Source organism: Neophocaena asiaeorientalis, unplaced genomic scaffold, assembly GCF_003031525.2.
Source record: "Neophocaena asiaeorientalis asiaeorientalis breed wild unplaced genomic scaffold, Neophocaena_asiaeorientalis_V1.1 scaffold407, whole genome shotgun sequence".
Taxonomy (NCBI): Eukaryota; Metazoa; Chordata; class Mammalia; order Artiodactyla; family Phocoenidae; genus Neophocaena; species Neophocaena asiaeorientalis.
Window position 1 is genome coordinate 1,080,942 of NW_020174060.1, and position 23,341 is coordinate 1,104,282.

Genomic DNA, 23,341 nt, shown 5'->3' on the forward strand with positions numbered 1-23,341 from the left:
GTCACAGTGGGCGCTTAAGTGAACCCATGGCCCGCTGGGTCTTAGCGAGCCTCAGGGTGATGAGGGCGCTACCAACACTTGAGGCTTGTCCTGCAAGGGTTTCCAAAGTGAGTTCTATCTCTCAAATTGTTTAGACGTTTCCCCTTAGAATCCTTCCTTCACTTGGCCTTCAAGTGCCCCTTTTCCTTATTCCTAGAGGGGCACGGAGAAGCGCGTTTTCTGTAACCCAGTCTTGATCATTTGCTGGGAACAAATAGGTGGAAACAGAAGGATAATGGATCTTCGATAGTTGTAGCCTGATCACTAGACTAGGTTGCTTCACTTAGGCCAACGTGTGTAACACATCTGCTCCACACCCTGATGTGCTTGACCTGCCCACACAACTCAAACCCCTTAAACAAACAAACAAACAAAAAGGTACGCGTGCGGGATGGCCAGAGGCCTGCAGGACATGTGTGTGCGTCGTGGGAGGAGACAGTGCTGACATGGTTCTTTGTTAAGTGGCTCCCAGCTGTCTTCTGAAGCAGAAGCCACACAGCATGCCTCCTTCTCACCGTGCGTAGTCTGTGCATGCTCCCGTATGCTACACAAGCAAGGGGCGGATTGACAGTAGATACTTTGAGTTTAAAAACTGTGTTATTTTAGCAGCTTTGAGATTTTTTCCTTTTCCCAAGTATATTTTCTTTTTTAAATTGAGGTATAGTTGATTTACAACGTTGTGTTAGTTTCAGGTGTGCAGCAAAGTGATTCATGTGTATATACATATATTCTTTTTCCGTTTTTTTTCCACTATAGATTATTACAAGATATTGAATATAGTTCTCTGTGCTATACAGTAAGTCCTTGTTTTATCTATTTTATTATTATTTTTGGCTGTGTTGGGTCTTCGTTGCTGCACGCAGGCTTTCTCTAGTTGCAGCGAGCGGGAGCTACTCTTCGTTGCGGTGCGCGGGCTTCTCATTGCCGTGGGCTCTCTTGTTGCGGAGCACGGGCTCTAGGCGTGCGGGCTTCAGTAGTTGTGGCGCACGGGCTTAGTTGCTCTTGCCGGACCAGGGCTTGAATCTGTGTCCCCTGCATTGGCAGGCGGATTCTTAACCACTGAGCCACCAGGGATGCCCTGTTTTATATATAGTAGTGTGTATCTGTTAACCCCAAACTCCTAAGTTGCCCCGCCCCCCACTTTACCCTTTGTTAACCGTAAGTTTGTTTTCTATGTGAATCTATTTCTGTTTTGTAAATAAGTTCATTTGTATCACTTTTTTAGATTCCACATATAAGTGATATCATATAATTTGTCTGTCTCTGAGTTCACTTAGTATGATCATCTCTAGGTCCATCCATGTTGCTGCAAACGGCATTATTTCATTCTTTCTTATTGCTGAGTAATATTCCATTGTATATATGTACCACATCTTCTTTGTATATTCATCTGTTGATGGACACTTACTTCCATATCTTGGCTATTATAAATAGTGCTGCTGTGAACATTGGGGTGCGTGTATCTTTTCGGATTTGTTTTTGGATATATGGCCAGGAGTGGGATTGCACGATTATATGGCAACCCTGTTTTTATTTAAGGACCCTCCATACTGTTCTCCATAGTGGCTGCACCAATTTACATTCCCACCAACGGTGTAGGAGGGTTCCCTTTGCTCCACACCCTCTCCAGCATTTATTATTTGTAGATTTTTTGATGATGGCCATTCTGACTGGTGTGAGGTGATACCTCATTGTAGTTTTGATTTGCATTTCTCTAATCATTAGCGATGTTGAGCATCTTTTCATGCATCTGTTGGCCATCTGTATATCTTCTTTGGAGAAATGTCTATTTAGGTCTTCTGCCCATTTTTTGATTGGGTGGTTTTTTTGATATTGAGCTGTATGAGCTGTTTGTATATTTTGGAAATTAAGCTTTTGTTGATCACATTGTTTGTAAATATTTTCTCCCATTTCATAGGTTTTCATTTTGGTTTATGGTTTCCTTTGCTGTGCAAAAGCTTGTAAGTTTGATTAGGTCCCATTTATTTTTGCTTTTATTTCTTTTGCCTTGGAAGACTGACCTAAGAAAACATCGTTACAATTAATGTCAGAGAATGTTTTGCCTATGTTCTCTTCTAGGAATTTTATGGTGTCATGTCTTATATTTAAGTCTTTAAGCCATTTTTGAGTTTATTTTTGAGTATGGTGTGAGGGAGTGTTCTAACTTCATTGATTTACATGCAGCTGTCCAGCTTTCCCAACACCACTTGCCGAAGAGTCTTTCTTTTCTACGTTATGTGTTTTTGCCTCCTTTGTTGAAGATTAATTGGCCGTAGGTGTGTGGGTTTAATTCTGGGCTCTCTATTCTGTTCCATTGATCCATATGTCTGTTTTTGTGCCAATACCATGCTCTTTTGATTACTGTAGCTTTGTAGTATTGTCTGGAGTCTGGGAGGGTTATGCCTCCAGCTTTGTTCTTTTTCCTTAGTATTGCTTTGGCAATTCTGGGTCTTTTGTGGTTTCATATAAATTTTAGGATTATTCCAGTTCTGTAAAACAATGTCATGGTAATTTGATAGAGATTGCATTAAATCTGTAGATTGCTTTGGGTAGTAAGGCCATTTTAATAATATTCTTCCAGTCTAAGAGCATGGGATGTATTTCCATTTCTTTGAATAATCTTCAGTTTCCTTTATCAGTGTTTTATAGTTCTCAGCATATGTCTTTCACCTCCTTGGTCAGGTTCATTCCTAGGTATTTGTGTTTTTTTTTTTTTGGACAGTTTTAAAAGTGGTTTTTAAAAACTTTCTCTTTCTGATATTTCATTGTTCTCTAAGTATTACCATCAGCCTAAGTCACAACCACTACTATTTCTATGGGGAAAACAGACAAAAATCTCCTTCTCTCATATTTGGCCTACTAGGAGATGAAAAAATTGACACCTAGCACAAGAAAATCTGCATGGCAATTTTTAATTAAATATGTTCTATTTAATAATGGAGAAAGTCTATGAATCAAATCATTAAGGTTTTTTTCTGTTGATGTAAAAAAGAATATGAGAATTCATGTTCTCCTTTATTTGGGGAGAAATATCTAAGTGGGAAACTGCATGTAGAATTTTAATTCATATGTGCTGACAGGGAGATCAGCTCCGTGCTTTGTGACCACCTAGAGGGGTGGGATAGGGAGGGTAGGAGGGAGACGCAAGAGGGAGGAGAAATGGGGATATATGTATACCTATAGCTGATTCACTTCGTTATAAAGCAGAAACTAACACACCATTGTAAAGCAGTTATACTCAAAGATGTTAAAAAAAGAAATGTGCTGAAATACAAAGTATTTTAAAGAACTTCTGTAACAAGATGGCAGATAGTAAGATTTATTTTAATTTTTCAATCTGCAAAAAAACCCCCCAAAACAAAAAACCAAACTATACTCATATATATATATATACACACACACACACACACACATATATATGTATATCTATATATATAGTGTCAACATTTTCAGAGCACTTACATTAGGAAACATTGTGTTTCTCCTCACCATATGACAATACTGTATATGCCACAGTAAAATTTACAAAACAATCGCATCAGCAATCACACAAACGTCATGATTTTCATGTCAAAACACAAGAAAAAATAGACATCTTCCCGGCACTTTGTTTGCAGCCCCACAGAGAGGTTCCCACAAATGCTGTTAGAAACTTCAGCTTTTAAAACCTAACAGTGGCTATTAGAGAAGTCGTATCCTTTCCAGATCAAACTTAATGAGAATTTCGCCCTTTTAAAATAGCAACCAATGGTTTATTAATGGGTACGGTGAAGTTTACCCACCAAAAGATGTGTAAAAAATTGCATGAAAGTAAAAATAAATAAAGCTGTTGTAAATCAGCCTTGTTTACACTACAGTTCAGAACAGAACACTAACACATAAAACCATCATTAAAGTTTTATAAAGTAATTATTTATATTCAAATTACAGCTATTCAACAAATCTAATGAAAACAAACTGATTTGGTAAAGGTTCAGACGTTCACACTCCAGCAGTGTCAGTTCACAAGGACGCTCCAGCTGCGATGGGCAGTAGTGATGACATATCGCTGTTCTGACATAAGGCACTAGATCTCAATATGCCACACACTCGCCTTATGTCATATTACCTGTTAGATACCAGTGAATTCTTTAAAATGAAAAATAATAGAAATTCAGGACACAGTGCACTTTAATGACATACAGCATCTGAAATCTTTCAGACAACGGTCTGAAAAGAGTCTTTTAATGCAAGCTCGCATCTTCAAACACAAAATCTTTCTTTTTTATGCTTAGTTTCAACATCACTGGAAAAAACACCCATCACTAAACCCTGATACACATTCTCAGCCATTGGACTCTGTTCTATCGCGGTCAGTGTTCATGAGGCAAAGCGTGACCCAGCATCTTTGTTCAAGTTCTCCTGCAAGGGCTCCTCCACTCACGGTTGTCATTCGGTTTCTGTCTCCTTCTGCTTGGCACCTATTAGGAGATAGGAAAGGAAAGTTTCAAAGCCATATAAAAATACGTTGCAGCTGTGCATGTCCTATATGGGCGCAGTGGTGGTTCTCTGCCTGGTGGCACCTACCCGCACCTGCAGAGCCTTAGGAGACGTGGGGAATGAGCAGGTGAGCTCCAGGCTCCCCATCCCCACCTGCCATCAGTGCAGCACGCTTTTAATCCATTTTGCATATCGTAATTCTAGAACTCTTTTTTTTTTTTTTTTTTTTCCCCCCTTCTGGCCATGCCACAAGGCTTGAGGGATCTTAGTTCCCGGACCAGAGATTGAACTTGGGCCACGGCAGTGAAAGCGCGAAGTCCTAACCACTGGACCATCAGGGAATTCCCTGCGTATCATAATTCTAAATATGCAAGGTTTAATTTGGAAAAGAAGAGGGTTCTACTGCTAAAAGTTTTTAAAAGAAATATGTATTTAAGTTCTAGCGAAGGTGCAAAGTATTTCTGTTGTACATACTTATAAAAACGTAAAAGCATTAAGCATGCTTACAGTAACTGCACGTAAAACCTACTCTCACCTTGCCAGGATATTCTGAAATGGGTTGGGAGGTGGAGCTGCCATTTTTTTCGTTACAACAGATTCTGTATTTTCTCATCAGACACTAGAAGACACTCAACTTTGAAAGAGATCAACACTCTATAAAAATAAGGGGCTAAAATTGTAGCTGCTGCCATCAGGCTGTTTACTCACGAGCTGCACATGTGGATACTTAGGTTTGTCTGGATAGTCTGAATTAGGCTGGACAGTGAACTACTGCTAAAAACTTTTTAAAAAAGAGAAGATGTTATTATATCAAATCAGTATCCTTAATGGGGAATTGTGTCCATTATCTGGTGAAAAGAATAACCACCGGTACCTTTTATTCACATAATAGCGGATTCTTTTAAAAAGCATCTCTTACTGATTATTCCATAAACATCCACTCAGCAGGGCTTGTCCGGGTATGGGGCTTGTCCCGGGTATGGGGCTTGTCCCGGGTATGGGGCTTGTCCCGGGTATGGGGCTTGTCCCGGGTATGGGGCTTGTCCCGGGTATGGGGTCTGACGGCGCACAGCGTTCACACACGGCTGTGGTTTCAATCAGAGTATCTCTGGAGGGCCACTAGGCCTGTGTCAGTGCTGCTCATCCTATAGCTGAAGGGAGGGACGGAGGCTGCACAGGTGAGCAGCAAGCTGGCCCACACTCACACAGCTCCGAGGGGACAGCGGGGTTGGGCTGCCCAGGCTGGACCTCTAGTCTGATGCTCGCACCACACGGTCACCCGAGTATGCTAGCGTCTGATCTGATGGAGGCGCTCCCTCTCTTCCAAGACAGCGCCGCTCCCGGTAATCCGGTTATTAGGAATACAGGGGATTTTCCTAAATGAACAGCGTTATACACACCGTGCTACAAAGAATTCTAATTCGACTATCCCTGTCTTTACAATATTTATTTCTGTGGTAACAAACATTCCAAATCCAGCTGTGGAACAGGTTTCCTCCTTGCATTTTCATTAATGCTGACTTGCATTAATAATTTAGAATTTTTGAAATATCAAATTTGGATGGAAATTTAAACTCATCCAGGCGAACCTTCTCATTCTTATGGTTTGTGACACCAAGACATAGAGAGGATAAAGAATTGCTTACTCTGAATTGGTAATCACAAAGAATCTTGGCCACGGGGACAGAAGCGAGTTGACATTTGGCCTGACTCAGCCTGGCAAGCTGTGTGCCTTGGCCCAGGGCCAGCTGACTAGAAAAGGGGCGTCTTTTTCTGAAGGTGCCAAGTTACGTCCCTGTGGGGACGAGCCTGCCTGGAGATGAGTCCTTTTCCTAACATGCACAGAGGAGCTGCACAGCTGACCCTTGAACAACACTGGGGCGCTACACACAACTTATCCTTTGTATCCACGATTCCCCTCCATATCCGCAGTTCGGTGTCTGTGGATTCAACCAACCGTGGACTGTGTAGCACTGCAGTATCTACTATTGAAAAAAGTTCACGTATAAGTGGACCCATGTTGTTCAAGGGTCAACTGTATATAAATGCAATCACACTCTTTGCATTGGTCCTGCTTCCTTGCTCTGTTTCGTCTGTGGGGTTCAACCACCGTCCGATACAGCTATGTGTGTTCACCATCAATGCATTCCACTAATGGACAGAATGCAGTCTGTCCGTTCTTCTGCTCAAAGATATTTGGGTTATTTCCAGTTTGAGGTTATTACAAGTAATGCTGTGAACAGTCTCACATCTTTTAGTCCTTTTCTCATGACTACAGAGATTATCATGAGCCATAAAAAAACCAAAAATGAAATCCTGCCATTTCTGAGAACATGGATGGATCTTTCACTTATTTCTAAGTGAAATAAATCAAGACAGAGAAAGAGAAATACCATATGGTTTCATTCATATGTGGAATCTAAAAAGACCCAAGCCAAAACTGATGAACAAAGACAACAGAAGAACATGGAGAACACAACAGTGGTTACCAGAAGGAAAGGGGGTGGGGGTGGCTGCAGTGGGTGAGAGGCTCAGCTGTATGGTGGTGGATGACAGCTGGTCTTGGGGGGTGATCACTCTGTAGTGTGCACACACGTTGAACTCGAATGCGGTACTAACACTTATGTAATGATTAAAAAGAGGTTACCATGACTGTCAGGTTCTCACGTATCTGGCATTTGAAAATGACTGCAACAAGCCCCGTGTCTAGAGTTTCTGACTCAGCAGACATGGGCTGGGCCGCACCTGTGCGTTTCTAACAATGTCCAGCTGCTGCTCCTCTACAGCCTGCTGGGAGTCACCGCCCCCCGGAATCACGCCCCTGCCCTTTTCACTTAATCAGTGCGATCTGTTTCTCGCTGGTGATGGGGATTCCTTTTCGGGTGGGTATCTCCAGGCTATAGGCCAACTGTAAAAACTAGTCTTAGCCAGTGTGATTGATTTCTGAACTAAAGAAAAATCAATACCCTAGTAAAGGCACATTTTAATGTTTAACTTCTAAGAGTTCAAAGGGCACATGGTTTAGTCTCCTGTCTTGGCCTTGTTCTGTGAGGCCTGAGGCTGGGTTGTCTGTACTTCGTGTGGGTGGGGAGGGGAAGTGGAGGGCTGGTGGTTTTAGGACCCCTCCAGCCATTAAACAATTAAACTGTGTGACACAGGAGAAACACCAAAGGCCCCTCCCTCCCCCTGCCTCACGGGCTCCCTGACTGTGACCTGAGGGTTTGCTTAGAGTTAATCTGGCAGAAAATGAGTTTAGTCACCGATGTTTGGCAGTTAACGTAATTTCCGTACACTATTAATGGAAAAAAGTTTGCGTAGGTCAAACTTTTATATACTCACTACTAGTAAGCTTTTTTTTTCTTTTTGAAGGGTAGATGGTTTCAATACTTAGGTCCCAAAGAATTTCCCTCCTGATTTCCAGTTAGTAGCCCTAAACATAAAGCAAAACTGAGGAGGTCTTCACTTTTTAATGGGCAAGGTTATGACGATCATGGCAATGAATCCTCGATTACTTAAGCACTTCTGGGTGTCGACAGGATGCTCTTAAGTCAGAATACTTTCTATAAGCTTTTCAAAACCACAGAGAAAATGAAAATGGTTTACAAAGTACTGCACGGAAAGGTGAGGCTGGCAGGTGGGCGAGGGAGGGCTTGCTGCCCCGCATCCCTGCCCCTGCCCCGGCTCCCTGCGCACTTACAGTAAAGGTCAGACACTGGCATTTATACCTGCAGGGGTGAGTATCAGGGCTTGCAGAATATCCGACAGGGAAATAATACCCACGATACTGTCTGTTTCGTTTACTACCACCAGCCGATGGACCTGCAAACAAGAGGAAAGGAGGCCACGTGTGAAAGTTGAAATAAGTAAAGGTTTAAAATGGACGTTAGAAAAAAAGTCTTTCATGTGCTATACAATGAACAGATCCCACAAATGAGAGAAAGTAACAGTGCACAAAGCCATGCAATGGTCTTGGCTCTGTTAAAATGCAATGCTGATTTGCTTGACTACTTTTAAGAAAAAGTAGCCAGATATGTCCTGCTGAGTTTTCTATTTTCAAAATATTAATATATGAAAGATAAATTCAAAGCATGAAGTATCACAGTAGCTGCTTCATGTGGCTCTAATCTCTAAAACGGTTTTTAATGTTTAAAAGTTGTATCTCGGTTTCTGTTAACTATCAGATAACTGTTTTTACCTGGGAGAGAAGTCCAAATAAGCAGTGAAACTAAATAAAAGGTCACTGCTCTTAGATTATATTTTCCCTTTTCTCTATGAAGTTCATATATTAAGAATAACAGTCAGAGAATGATCAACTATAATCAAGTGAAATAAATTACATTCACATCTTCTTTTCTACTTGAAAGTCTCTTATAAGTGCGTGGACAATGTTCTGAGGTATTACTACAGCAAAGTGTCCTTAAAACAGGAAAGGAGGGAGAGAGCATCACGCTTCTCTGATTTAAAAGCTTTAGAATTTAGGCTTGAGGCAACCACATGCCAGTCGGTTACCCTGGAGATCCTCTTCTCCACACTGAACAGTTAAAACCCGCCGGTACAGAATGGGCGGCACAGGAGGGAGATGGGAGGAGCGGGGAAATCACTTTTATAGTTTGTCTCTAATGATACTGTGCCGGTGATGCTTCTGACATCATAGCTTCTTTTAGGTTAAAAGAGAAAAAAATCACTTTGTCATCTTTCTCATGCTAATCAACATAAATTTCTTTTAAAAGCTTCTCTAGAAAAAGTTATGTTCTTCAATAACCCTGTGATATAACACAATTATCTTATTAACTTTAATCATAAGTTGATTTACATCTAGGGCCAGAGAATGCTATATATTCTATACTAGACATATTTTGTTGTTAACATTTAATAATGATAAATAACTATCTTTTGAACTACTAAAGGTCAAGGGGAAACCATTTCACTTAGAATTAGTTCTGCCAGACAGAAATGACCACCAAAAATATTATCATCTGTTGCTGAGTCTAAACTTACGAATGTTTCTTTTCTAAAAGCTAGTGTGGTATTTGTCATATAAATAAACCAAATCATCGCTGATACTGTATACCCTTCTCCTAACAAAATATGTTGAAGCTGGGACTTCCCTGGCGGTCCACTGGTTAGGATTCTGTGCTTTCACTGCTGAGGGCCTGGGTTCAGTCCCTGGTTGGGGAACTAAGATCCCACAAGCTGCTCAGTGCAGCCAAAAATATACTATATATATAAAATATGTGCGTATATATATGTGTGTGTATATACATGTGTGTGCATGTATGTATGTGTGTATACATGTGTATGTATGTATGTGTGTATACATGTGTATATATGTGTGCGTATATGTGTGTGCATATATACGTGTGTGCATATATGTGTGCATGTGTGTATATATGTGTATGTATGGTGTATATGTGTATGTAGGTGTGCGTATATATATGTATGTGTATATATATGTGTATGTGCGTATATATGTGTGTGTGCGTATATATGTGTATGTGGGTGCGTATATGTGTGTGTATGTGTATATGTGTGTGTGTGTGTGTGTGTGTGTATATATATATACACACACACACACACATGTTGAAGCTAAAAACTGGTTTGTCCCCCAACTAGGAGTCATATGGTGAAAAAAATTAATGACGAAAAAAGTCAAGGTGGGTAACTTGAGAAAACTTTAATTACACCTGTATTTCCCTCAATGACCTATTTTCATATTAAAGTTTGCACTGCTCACCAGATGGACTTGCAGGACAAGCCAATCACTTTCTTCTCCTACCTGACAGTAGCACATGCTCAAACAGGGGTCTTGGGAACACGAAGGCGTGCTGGCGTTCTCCCAGAAACAGCCGTGTTAATACTGAGGTGCGAGTCTTTCTAGTCTCTTTTCTATGCACGTGCACACATGTTAACACAAAGCATCACACTATATATAGTAACTGGCCTTTCTCTTAGCGAGGTATTGTTTTTCCATATCAACAGTATTCTCCTTTAACATGATTTTTAATTGTTATAAAGGATTCCATCAGATGGATGTGGTCCATTGTCCTTAAAATTAGGGAGGAATGTCTTACCTATTTCTGCTTATGATCTTCAAAAGGCATATACAAAAGAACAATAAAAACCTTAGATGTATTCCTAAGTCAATTAGAACCCTCTGGAAAACTAGTAATGGATGTTAAATTCAAGTAGAAAAAGACTTCGTGTTGAGACTAGTGAAACAGGGTAAAAGCCATGGCAGCTGAAGCTTGGGGAGTCAGCTCTGCTGAGGACGGAGCAGGGTGTTTAACTTAAAAAAAAAAAAAAGATCAGAATACATTTTATTGACTTACTTGTTAAGACCGCATAATTACACATTTTTAGCTTTAAATTCATCAATACTCAAATGAAACTTAAAGCTCTTGGGACTTCTGTTTTCTCAAGTATGTTTTAAAACGATGAAAGTATCTTTATTTGATTCAGCTATGATGTCAGGACTTATAAATTAAATTCAATTCAGTGAACATTCACAGATGACCTACTATGTGCCAAGACATGTGCTAGGTTCTGGAGCAGGGAGACTGTGTCACAGGACTGGACTGGAAGGCTGCCTCAGGGGCTGGTCCTGTGACTCAGAATTCCTGGGGCACTGTTTCCTAGTTAGGTGCTCATGGCAGATGGGGAGGTGGGGAGAGACCCGGATGCAGCCACTTTACCTCGGCTCTCACTATTCTGTCCACGATGGTCTCCAGTACTTCCAGCTTACTGCACTTCACTACGCCTTCGAAATACTGTGACCGGTGCTGCAGGGCCTGGGTCACTGTGATGTCTAGGTTGTTGTATGTTTTTTCAGCAGCAAGGTTCTATAATAAAGTAACAGTGAGTTATATCCTTCATTTCAATTCACATTTAATGACCAAAGTTAGTTCAAAGCAGCTTGTTGTTTAAAAACATGAATGTTTATCATAACTTAGTACCACTGTACCAGCTTATGACATGCCATCAGTACTGTTATTTCATCATCTTATCAATAATCATTTAAAGCTTATAAGGTGTACCTTTATTATGAAGCAACCGTTTAAAACGGTTAAATTCTGACTATGTCCTACAGAAGATTCCCCTATCCTTACCCTATAGGGTTCTTTTTTTTTTTTAATTGAAGTATAGTTGATTTACAATGTAGTGTTAGTTGCTGGTGTACAGCAAAGTGACTTATTTATATATATTTTTTTTCATTATAGGTTACTATAAGATATTGAATATAGTTCCCTGTGCTATACAGTAGGGCCTTGTTGTTTATTTTATATACAGTAGTTTGTATCTGTTAGTCCTAAACTCCTAACTTATCCCCCCACTTTTACCCTATGTTCCCTGAATGAACAGTGCTTTGAGAGGTGGAGTAACACCTGCAAAGGGTGAGAAGTCCCCAGGGCTAGGGAACAAGGCTTTTGCTAGAAAGACTTTGCGGGGGGTGATCACGGAGGAAGCCCTGTAGATCGGAGTGGCTGCTCAAGGTTCTGATTAACCTTACAGGGTCCCACCCAACCAAATTCCAATAAGCCTATTTTTTTGGTGTCTGTTATGTTAAATAGAATAAGATGAAACAAAAGGGTCTGAGACAGCTACAAAAGAATACTTAATGCTATGGTCAATATTAAGGCAAAAAAACGGTATGCAGGTTTGGGGCTATCAATGTTTCAGTTCCCTTTCTTAGAAATAATGTAAAACTCTAAGGAAATGAATTTAAATGAATGGGGGAAAAGTATCGAGTGGAAGGATGTAGGACCAAAATCAATCTAGTAAATTTAAACCAGGGAATAAAAAACAGAACTTTACATAATGTTATTAAATACATTTGCTGTCCTCTTCAGAACAGCTGTTCCCAATTAGCAAGTAGTGGGATGTGGGTGACCAGGAATCCACCTGTGCACTAAGCACATGCCTGTTGGCAGAATGAATCAATGCCTCTGGTATAGAAACATGACTATTTAACACATACACATGCTGTAGTAACGGATAAGTGACTCACGTACTGAAAAGACAAAGAATTATAAAATGCTACTAATATGGAAAGGTACAGTCTCCCAGGACTGAACCAGGAAGAGTCAGAAAATATGAACAGACCAATCACAAGCATTGAAATTGAAACTGTAATTAAAAAACCACAAACAAAAGGCCAGGACCTGATGGCTTCACAGGTGAATTCTATCAGGCATTTAGAAAACAGCTAACACCTATCCTTCGGAAACTGTTCCAGAAAACTGCAGAGGAAGGAAAACTCCCAAACTCATTCTATGAGGCCACCATCACCCTAATACCAAAACCAGACAAAGATACCACTAAAAAAGAAAATTGCCAGCTAGTATCACTGATGAACATAGAAGCAAAACTCCTCAACAAAATACTAGCAATTTGAATCCAACAATACATTAAAAGGATCATACACCATGATCAAGGATTTCTCAGAATCCACAAATCAATCAGTGTGATACACCATATCAACAAATTGAAGAATAAAAACCTATGATCATCTCAATAGATGCAAAAAAAGCTTTTGACAAAATTTAACACCGATTTATGATAAAAACTCTCCAGAAAGTGGGCATAGAGGGAACCTACCTCAACATAGTAAAGGCCATATATGACAAACCTACAGGTAGCATCATACTCAAGGGTGAAAAGCTGAAAGCATTTCCTCTAAGATCAGCTGAAAGCATTTCCTCTAAGATCAGCTGAAAGCATTTCCTCTAAGATCTGCTGACAGCATTTCCTCTAAGATCAGGAACAAGACAAGGATGCCCACTCTCACCACTTTTATTCAACACAGTTTTGGAAGTCCTAGCTACGGCAGAGAAGAAGAAGAAATAAAAGGAATCCAAATCACTGTTGGCAGATGACATGATAGTATACACAGAAAATTCTAAAGATGCTACCAGAAAACTATAAAGCTCATCAATGAATTTGGTAAAGTTGCAGGCTACAAAATTAATACACAGACACCTGCTGCATTTCTACACACTAACAATGAAAGATCAGAAAGAGAAATTCAAGAAACAATCCCATTTACCACTGCATCAAAAAGAATAAAATACCTAGGAATAAACCTACCTAAGGAGACAAAAGACCTGTACTCCAAAAACTATAAGATGCCGATGAAAGAAACTGGAGAAGACACAAACAGATGGAAAGATATACCATGTTCTTGGAATGGAATAAATATTGTCAAAATGACTATACTACCCAAGGCAGTCTACAGATTCAGTGCAATCCCTATCAAATTACCAATGGACTTTTTCACAGAACTGGAACAAAAAAAATCTTAAAATTTGTATGGAGACACAAAAGACCCCAAATAGCCAAAGCAATCTTGAGAAAGAAAAATGGAGCTGGAGAAATCAGGCTCCCTGACTTCAGACTATACTACAAAGCTGTAGTCATCAAAACAGTATGGTAGTGGCACAAAAACAGAACTGTAGATCAATGGAACAGGATAGAAAGCCCAGAAATGAACCCACGCACCTATGGTTAATTAACCTACGACAAAGGAGGCAAGACTATACAGTGGTGGAAAGGCAGTCTCTTCAACAAATGGTACTGGGAAAACTGGATAGTTACATGTAAAAAAAATGAAATTAGATCATTCTTTAACACCATACACAAAAATAAGCTCAAAATGGATTAAAAACCTAAATGTGAGACCAGACACTATAAAACTCTTAGAGGAAAACATAGGCAGAACACTGACATAAATCGCAGCAATATCTTTTCCCATCCGTCTCCCAGAATAATGGAAATAAAAGCAAAAATAAACAAATGGGACCTAATTAAACTCAAGCTTTTGCACAGCAAAGGAAACCATAAAACGAAAAGACAACCCACAGATTGAAAGAAAATATTTTCAAATGATGAGACTGACGGGATTTAGTCTCCAAAATTTACAAACAGCTCGTGTGGCTTAATATCAAAACAAACAACCCAATCAAAAAATGGGCATAAGGGGCTTCCCTGGTGACGCAGTGGTTGAGAGTCCACCTGCCGATGCAGGGGACACGGGTTCATGCCCCGGTCCGGGAAGACCCCACATGCCACGGAGCGGCTGGGCCCATGAGCCATGGCCGCTGAGCCTGCACGTCCGGAGCCTGTGCTCCGCAACAGGAGAGGCCACAACAGTGAGAGGCCCGCGTACCGCAAAAAAAAAAAAAAAGGGCATAAGACCCAAATAGACATTTTTCCAAGGAAGACATACAGATGGCAAAGAGGCACATGAAAAGATGGTCACCATCGCTAATGATCAGAGAAATACAAATCAAAACTACAGTGAGGTATCACCTCACACCAGTCAGAATGGCCATCATCCAAAAATCCACAAACAGTAAATGCTGGAGAGGGTGTGGAGAGAAGGGAACCCTCCTACACTGTTGGTGGGAATGTAAATTGGTGCGGCCACTATGGAGAACAGTATGGAGGATCCTTAAAAAACTAAAAATAGAGCTACCATACAGCCCTGCAATCCCACTCCTGGGCATATATCCGGAGAAAAACATGGTCCAAAAGGATACATGCACCCCAATATTCATTGCAGCACTGTTTACAATAGCCAAGACATGGAAGCAAGCTAAATGTCCATCGACAGAGGAATGGATAAAGAAGATGTGGTACACATATATACAGTGGAGTACTACTCAGCCATGAAAAGAAATGAAATAATACCATTTGCAGCAACACGGATGGACCTAGAGATTGTCATGCTGAGTGAAGTAAGTCAGACAGAGAATGAGAAATATCGGATGATATCGCTTATATGGGGAATCTAAAAAGAAATGATACAGATGAATGTATTTTCAAAACAGAAACGGAGCCAACAGACTTAGAGAATGAACTTATGGTTACGGGGCAGGGGCAAGATGGAGGGAAGGGATAGTTAGGGATTTGGGGATTGACAAGTACACACTGTTATATTTGAAAAGGATAACCAACAAGGACCTACTGTATAGCAGAGGGAACTCTGCTCAATGTTCTGTGGCAGCCTGGATGGGAGGGGAGTCTGGGGGAGAATGGACACATGTATATGTATGGCCGAGCCACTTTGCTGTGCACCTGAAGCTGTCACAACATTGTTAATCGGCTATATTCCAACATAAAATAAAACGTTAAAAAAATAAAATGCTACTAATATGTTATTCACTGCTAAACCAATGAATATTAAAAGTACAGTTACTGTTGGGGAGTCTATGGAATTCTCTGATAAGGTCCTCATCCTCAAAGAAGCTAGGAATTATTAAAATAGGAAAAGTCACAAAAAACAGACTAATGAATATGCTTTAAATGCATTCTAGATGACAGGTTTAACAAAATTAAAAATACTTACAATTACATCAAATTTGGAATAAATATCTACAACTTTTCCTAAAAATAAAAATGTATGTTAGAATAATGTCTTAGAAACAAAAAACAGCATTTAATATCAATCTTAACTAGATATTTATTAACAATTAAATACTGTTAAACAAAATAAACTTGACTATTTTAAAAGGGACATGAAATCATATCTTAATGGAAAATGTGAAAATAAGCCAGTATAAAATTCTTATTCTCCTGAGTACTCCTTGGTCTAAGTTTTCATTTCCCCACTTATCTGATATGCCAGGTCATTTAACAATAGTTTTACCCTAAGGAGATAAACCGTTGTTTCTGTTCAACTGGTACGGCCCAGCACACAGACCTGACTCGTCCACAACAGGCAAGGCTGACACTCGTCTTTCCACGAAGACGTTCAAGGCTTTAATGATGGGAGTGTCTGGGTGTATGAAGGCGATGTTGTGGTAGGTCCCGATTCCGAGTGCACCCAGGTTCTGCTTCATGAAAGCAGGCTTTGGCATATCAGACATCTAGACAGGAAGACGGGCACAGATGCTCTAGAGCCAGAGCAGACCTTTTCAGTGTTCACATGTCCACATTCGATGAAAAACTACGTGCAACAAATTAGTCTTTTCTAACAATCCACCCGGAAATCTGAATTAACATGAAAATGTTACATACGAGAACTGTGTCTTCTGTTCAAACCAGCTTATATGTTTATGCTTATATTTAACTACGTAGTAAAAATACTGCAAAGCACTAACACTGTAACATTTTCTCCTTCTCTTCACCCACTGGAAAACCGGACAGGAGGGAACAACAGGTCTATTTGGAAATTAAGACCCATCAGCCACTGAGAATCTTCTTAAATTATTCATGTTAAATTCACTGTCCTGCTGTCATCATTAGGTAATGTTTATTAAGAACCCACACATTTCCAAACCCAAAGCGTCTGATGGTGGCTGTCTGAGCTGCTACGCTAGTTCCCACACCATCCCACCTCTACGTCCTGAATTCTCCATTGGAGGACTCCAATTTTTGTCTACTAGGAACAAGAACAAGCCAACTGAACAGAATTAAAAGAACATTTAAAAGTTAACTTTTCACGGGCTGTCTTAAAGGAGGAGGGCGAAGTCAGAAGAGAGAAGTCTAGGATCATGTTTGACTAAAACAAAATAAGGTCTATGGTTTCAAAAATCCACCTTTTATAAAGGGTACAGTTGATTCCATCCTCCTGGTGTACCTTATAATTATCAGGAAAAGATGAACAATTAGAAGAAACAAAATGTTCAAGTCAAAGAGTTCATCAATATTCAAATCATGAGAATCCTAGAAATTTAGAGAGAAAAAAAGAAAGACCTATTAGGTCATCTAGCCCATCTCGATGCAGGATAAACCCCTGTTCCATCTGCACACTTAGGCTGACTGTCAAACGTCTCTAAGGGCAACGCTACTTTTTCTCGGAACATGATCTCAAGGCAGTAAAAATCAGGTTCTGGAGTTTATTTAAAATTCTTCATTTTTATCGGGAAATCCCTAGCTGAATATTCTAACAGCATGATTCTAATTACCATATTGGCCCAAATATAAGGCAGTACTGGCAGAGGCCACCTCCTCTGCTTGCTGTAGAGGAGAAGATGCCAAAGGCCTGTCTCAGGCTGTGCCTCCCCGTCGGCAGCGCGGCCACGGAAATGCTAAGGGCCTCCGGGTGCCGTCGGCCCTGTGAGCCAGGCGCCCTGAGCCCGAGGATCTAAGCCGCCTCTGGACACGGATGGACGGAGCTGTTAGAGGGAGGGCTGCTCCACCACCACCACCACCGGCAACCGTGGCAAAGCTACGCAACCTTGCTGAATGTTATCGCTTCCAAATCAGATGAATAAAAATACCTACCTGAGAGGGTGGTGGCTAGGATTAGATTTATCATGTGAAGTGCCTGACACAGCGTAATGCGTAACAGTGTTTAGCTCCTCTCGTGATTAGTACTGTTTTAAAATGGCGACTCTAAGGGGTACGTGGGCTAAGGGCCTGGTACAGCCCCGCCCTGGGTCCTGGGTCCTGTTAAAGCTCAGTGCCAAGGCGACTGCATGCGTTCAGCCCATGGCAGACAGGAAGTCTGACCAACAATGTCCCCGCCGCCTCCTTAATTCTTCTTCCCTAGACTGCCTCTTTACCAAACTTCATGCTTCTTTGTAAATCACTCTTCTCCTTCCTACATTCTTTCTTAGTGTTTATTTAAACATGATGACTGTTACATTTACACAGACGATTAAAATATAGGGCTGGTTTGATGGACAAGGCATTTCTCCCCATCACTTAAATCCTCTGCGGTGCTGTCGGAGCAGCCTGGGCTCCTTCACGCCACACTAGAATGCTGCTTTATTTCCTAATTTGAAGCTGTGGAGAAGACAGGAAAGCTAACTTGACGTAGATTTTTAATGTCTACTAAATTCTTTTAAAAAAAATGATTCTTAATATGATCTCTTCTGAACTATGAATGAGGCCCCTTACTGGTTCTAGTTGACCAAATTACTTATAACCTCAACTTCAGTGCATGTAATTAAAAGGAAAAAATTGAAGCCCTCCTGTGAACACTCCGGCCCTTCTGAGCCTCTTTTTAATACTGCCGACCGAAGAGGTTCTGAGTTTTGGACGATTATGAAGCCATCTCATTTCCGATGCAATTGAGAAAACCTACAGACAATATAGCCCTGATTTGGACCAACATGGTATTCTGTTGTCAAAATTTTATTTGCTTTGGGCTTTTCTGTCACTGCTGCAGTAAATAATAAGACCATCCTGGGGCCAGGACTTCTGAGCATGTCCCCAACCATGACAGCAGTAAAGCATCATAAGGCAGTCTGGCTCAAGCTATCTTGGGCAAGCAGTTCCTTAATCAGACTGACTCGCGAACTGCTTTGCTTCTCCTCAATTTAGGTGATAAAATATTCTCACTTAAATAGAGAATTCCAAGTGTTTTTATTTGCACTGAAAGGTGATTACTTTTTAACTGGAATCAACTTTGAGAATGTACAGTTCAAGTAGTAGTGAGTTGAGAAACTGAAGTTTAGAAACGGAGACCTCAAAACTAACGGTTTCTTCTATGAGGGTAACAGGAGCCAATTTACTTGAAGTAAATTAAAGTAGATGCAGCTATGTCTTTAGAAACACTAAAAACTACTTACAAAAAGCTGGAGGAACTTGAGGATTCTTTTGTGGGTAAGTATATAAAGTGCATTCCCACTGATAGGGTCAATAACTGGCAATCTGTGGATTTTATTTTTGATCAGCGAGTGTACAGCATCGAAGAGGCTGCGGGAAAAGCCATTACAGTTGTTAGGGGGCTTTAAAGAAGAATTAGAAAACTTTGGACCACCCCTGCTTTAAACGTACTTTGTGTCTTTAAATTACAATATTAAAAGGTTGACTGACCTAAAACAGCGTTCTAGAAAAGTTTTAAACTGGAGATCTCAGCAAAAGTTTCGATTTTCCGTAATCTGTTAATGAGCCTCAAATCCAAGTGTGGACTATAAAAATCTCTAGGAGAGCAGTTTTTTAATAGCAGGTTTGACGCTTTTATTTGAGAAATGACAGAAGCTAACCCCTCGGGAAGCTAATGGACGACCCTGGCAACAGAGGGCACTGTGGCCGGGGCCCCCTGCACTGGCTGCTTCTGTGCTCAGCCTGCCCACTGCTGGCTGCTCCAGCTTCTCCTGTGACTGCCGACAAGGAGGTGTGCTGGGTGGAGCTGTTTTTTAGGACTTGGAAATAAAATAATAAAAATCAATATTCCACTTTTTCTCACTAGTGCACTAGTTTTAAGAATGCTTTTATTTCTGAAAATGTATCCGAGCTGTCCCAGAAGGCTTGGGTCAACACTTGTGGGCAGCCCCATCCTCTGACCACCTCTGGACCAGTGCCTAAGGAGACTGATTTTTCAACTTCAGTGCACGTTGGGACCCCTGGGGGAGTTGTTTTAATGCACATTCCGGGGCACTAAAACCGTCCAAAGACTGACTGGGAGAAGAGCCCAGAAATCTGCAGCTTTAATGAGCTCCCTAGTGGGTTTCTGCTGCAGGTGATCTGGACTTTCAAACTGCTCAGTATGACCATCTTCCTAGTTCATTCTCAGTCCTTTGGACCAACAAATGGCTGTGATTTCTACTGTCTCTAAGTTTACTGAATTTAATAGTAAGGAGGCTGGCTCCTATCTAGATTAAAAAAAAAAAAAATCTATCACCCATGGTAACAAAACAGATGAATCTGAATGAATGGAATGTTTTCAAAGGGGAAAAACTTGACAAGTTTACCTTGCGTCTGGAGATATATTCACTAAAGGCTTAAATGTTTCTTGTAAATAAAGCTCTGTATTTATAGAAAGAAAATATGTAATTAGTAACATATTTGCTGTTTGTAATTATTACATAAATTAAAATACCCTTCAATTTACAGGTAATAATTAGAAGGATTAAAAACCCAAATCGAATTAATTTACTGAACACTATTGTGTTACTTATAGTTGTGGCTATTATTAAACAACTTCCAAACTGTTTCAGGATTTTGCCTTTGTGGAAAAGTTAAGTATTTAAAACCAGTATTACAATAGGTGTTGTAAGAATCAGAAGAAAAGTCAAGAAATCTGATAAAAGAGCAATACCAGCAGAGGTCACTAGAATGTTACCAAGTCACTATCACCCTCAACAAAGGAAGACTATGAAATCCTTTAAAACTAATTTTCACAAGTTAAAAGGTAAAAGTTACAACAAACTTTGTTCTTTAAATGTTCTTAAGTTTTATTTTCCACACCAAAGCTTGATTTACTGTATCTGGAGATCTTTCTAGTATGCAGACATTGTCTTTGTAAAGATAAACTGTAATTTGCTTTACTGAGGTTTCTACACAGAAGGCATTCAAGAAAATCTCGACATTATTATTATTATTACTACCAAATACCATGTAATATCAAAATGTAAATACACTTAAACCTTGGTCTGACATTACTTATACAATAGAATTTATTACAAAGTATCTGTCTTGGTGTTAAAAAATATATATTCACTGCATAATAGGCAGTGCTAAAATGTGGATCCCATGTTGACTTACTTTGTTTGGTCTGACTTGATAAAGCTATCATCAATCAAATACGTCGTTCAATGAAACCTCTAAATCATATGGGATTAAAGGAGGCCCAGTTCTCTTTAGAGCATCCTAACGGATGTTCAGATCTCGCAGCCAGTCACAGGGGTGCTTGTCACACCAAGCAGATAACGGGAGCACAAAGCTAAACCTCAGGTTTAAATGAAAAACTTCCTTGAGTTGAGTTGGCCCCTCAGTTTCTAATGCAGGCTTCTCCCCGAACACCCCCCAGAGGCTTCTTCCTCAGGGATCCCCATCACAGGCTCCCGTCGAGGATATCCTTACTGACTGGTCCTTTGCCCCCTCTGCTCTGTACCAACCCAGCAGGACGGGTCTCATTGAGACTGAACAATTTCACAATCATGAAATTACAATTTAAAAAATGGCTCCATTTCAGAAAAGGGTATTGTGATTATAAAGGGTGAATTTCAGTGCTGCAAACGAAAGCAAGCAATCTTGAAGTTATTTTCGTGTGATTTTATCCAAATCATCTAGTTTAAGTTTCACTTGTTCTACTTGTCTCCATAATCTGTAAAGAAATAATCATAATGTAAAGAAATAATGATTGAATTTAAATAGGAACAGATCCTTGCTTTTGTTAATTTCAGGCATTCCTTTGGTGCATTTTCCATACAAAGGCAAAGATTTGGAAGGTAATACTTAGAGGTGAATGGTGGCTCCACTGGGGGCCAGAGACTCGGGCACTAGTTACTATATCCCATCTGTATCCCAGCCTTAGTCTAAAGACTTGTTATAGGTTCTCTATACATGTGTACTAAACAGAATGGGTAATATTTAGAGTAGTATATGGCATACTATCAAAATTAATATAGAAAGAAATGTCTTAATGTAGTCAGTTACTAAGCAGAGGACCTGTGAAATTAAAATATTTTATACATATGTAGAACATCTTTGTCCTCATATTAAAAGGTTTTTAACACTCAACAGTGCTTACCCCTCCATGTTTCAATCTTATGTTCCTCTAATTCATAAATCTGTACCTAGAAATAAGAAAAACTCTTATTTACAGATGTTAACACACACAACATAAGGGAAAAAAAAGAAATTACTATTTCATAACTACTGCTGAGTCCCATAATTCAGCAGATGGAAACAATCAAGATAATTCAGAAATATTAGAAATATAAATGAGAGACAAAAAGTGCTCTACCTTTCTTTGAAGACAAATGCTTTATAAATTTAAAACATAAACCAACAATATTTTCATTAATTTAATTTGAAAATTTCTGATACACTTAAATTTTAGAACACCCCCCCCACACACACACACACACGCACATATACACACATTCCTTCTTTCTGAGGATACATAAGATTTTTAGCATGTCTGATTTTAAAAGGGCAGTTGGTTAAATCATGTGCTAATTAAGTTGCTGGATCAGGTTATGCCTGGACCACATGGGCGTCTTCACAAAGGTAGAGAGGGCGTTGAGTCTGGAGAGCCTGGAGGCTGGGCAGTGGGTACAGCACTTAGTCACCTGGAGTCGTCAAGCACTCACATCACTGCATCTTGGCTGCCGCTTTTGGTCAAAGTACTTAAGGTCTCTGAATCTGTTTCCCTTCCTAAACAGCTGGAGAGAAGGCCCTCCACATTCAGCTTGTGAGGACCACGTGTTCTGTGAGCCTGAGGCGGAGGGCCTCCCCACCTGCTGCAGCCTCCACTGCAGCTCAGCTTAAGAAAGTCACTCTGCCTCCTGCAGTGTTGCGCTGGGACTCCTGGGGGCCCTGCAGTAGGAAAACCTGGCCTCTTCTTGAAGCTTCTTGAAGCTTAAAATCCACTTGGCAACATTAAAACAGTCCTATACTGAAATGCCACCAACAACTGGCAAGAAACCACCAACAAGAAGGCGTACATATCAGAGCACACGCTAAAAGGCTTATTTAGTGCAGGGATGCAGGGAGAGTAGGGATGAGCAGAGGTCAGAGGTCAGGCAAGGAAAACTTCAGGAGGCAGATTTCAGCCAGGCTCTGCATGATGTATGGACTTTACATAAAAGAAGATAAACTCGTAAGGGCCTGGAGAGGAAAAGGACTTCCTCATGTTCCCGAAACACAGAAAGGAGACGGTGCTGGGGGACAGGAGCAAGGAGTCTGGGGACTAATGACCCGAGGTGGGCTCCGTGTCTGGGAGAGAAAGCCAGGCCAGCGCTGATGGGTTTAAGCTGTGGGACGACGTGACAGCACCAGAGCCAGATGCAAAACCGAGTGTCAGGACAGTTAGGTCTCGAATGGTGACTGTGGGAGTGTAGGGGCAACTGAAAGGAAGAACCAAAAGGTTTAGAGAATAATAAAACAGGGGAATAGAGACGAATGACTAAGTAAGAACCTGCGCCCC

At 40.5% G+C, this 23,341-nt stretch overlaps 1 protein-coding gene across 6 annotated transcripts in view; it reads right to left on the minus strand.

Moving 5' to 3' along the window:
- Positions 1-3,929: 3,929 nt before the first annotated feature.
- PRKAG2 (protein kinase AMP-activated non-catalytic subunit gamma 2) overlaps positions 3,930-23,341 on the minus strand; it is a 275,589-nt gene continuing 256,177 nt past the window's right edge. For all 6 annotated transcript variants that reach the window (XM_024754453.1, XM_024754452.1, XM_024754455.1 and 3 more), the window contains 8 exons: positions 21,941-21,986; positions 20,160-20,214; positions 19,035-19,161; positions 16,217-16,382; positions 15,863-15,900; positions 11,211-11,357; positions 8,244-8,337; positions 3,930-4,499 (listed from right to left, as the gene is read on the minus strand). In XM_024754453.1, coding sequence (XP_024610221.1) covers positions 4,468-4,499; positions 8,244-8,337; positions 11,211-11,357; positions 15,863-15,900; positions 16,217-16,382; positions 19,035-19,161; positions 20,160-20,214; positions 21,941-21,986 — 705 coding nt within the window. In that variant the 3' untranslated portion in view covers positions 3,930-4,467. The remainder of the gene's footprint in view (positions 4,500-8,243; positions 8,338-11,210; positions 11,358-15,862; positions 15,901-16,216; positions 16,383-19,034; positions 19,162-20,159; positions 20,215-21,940; positions 21,987-23,341) is intronic.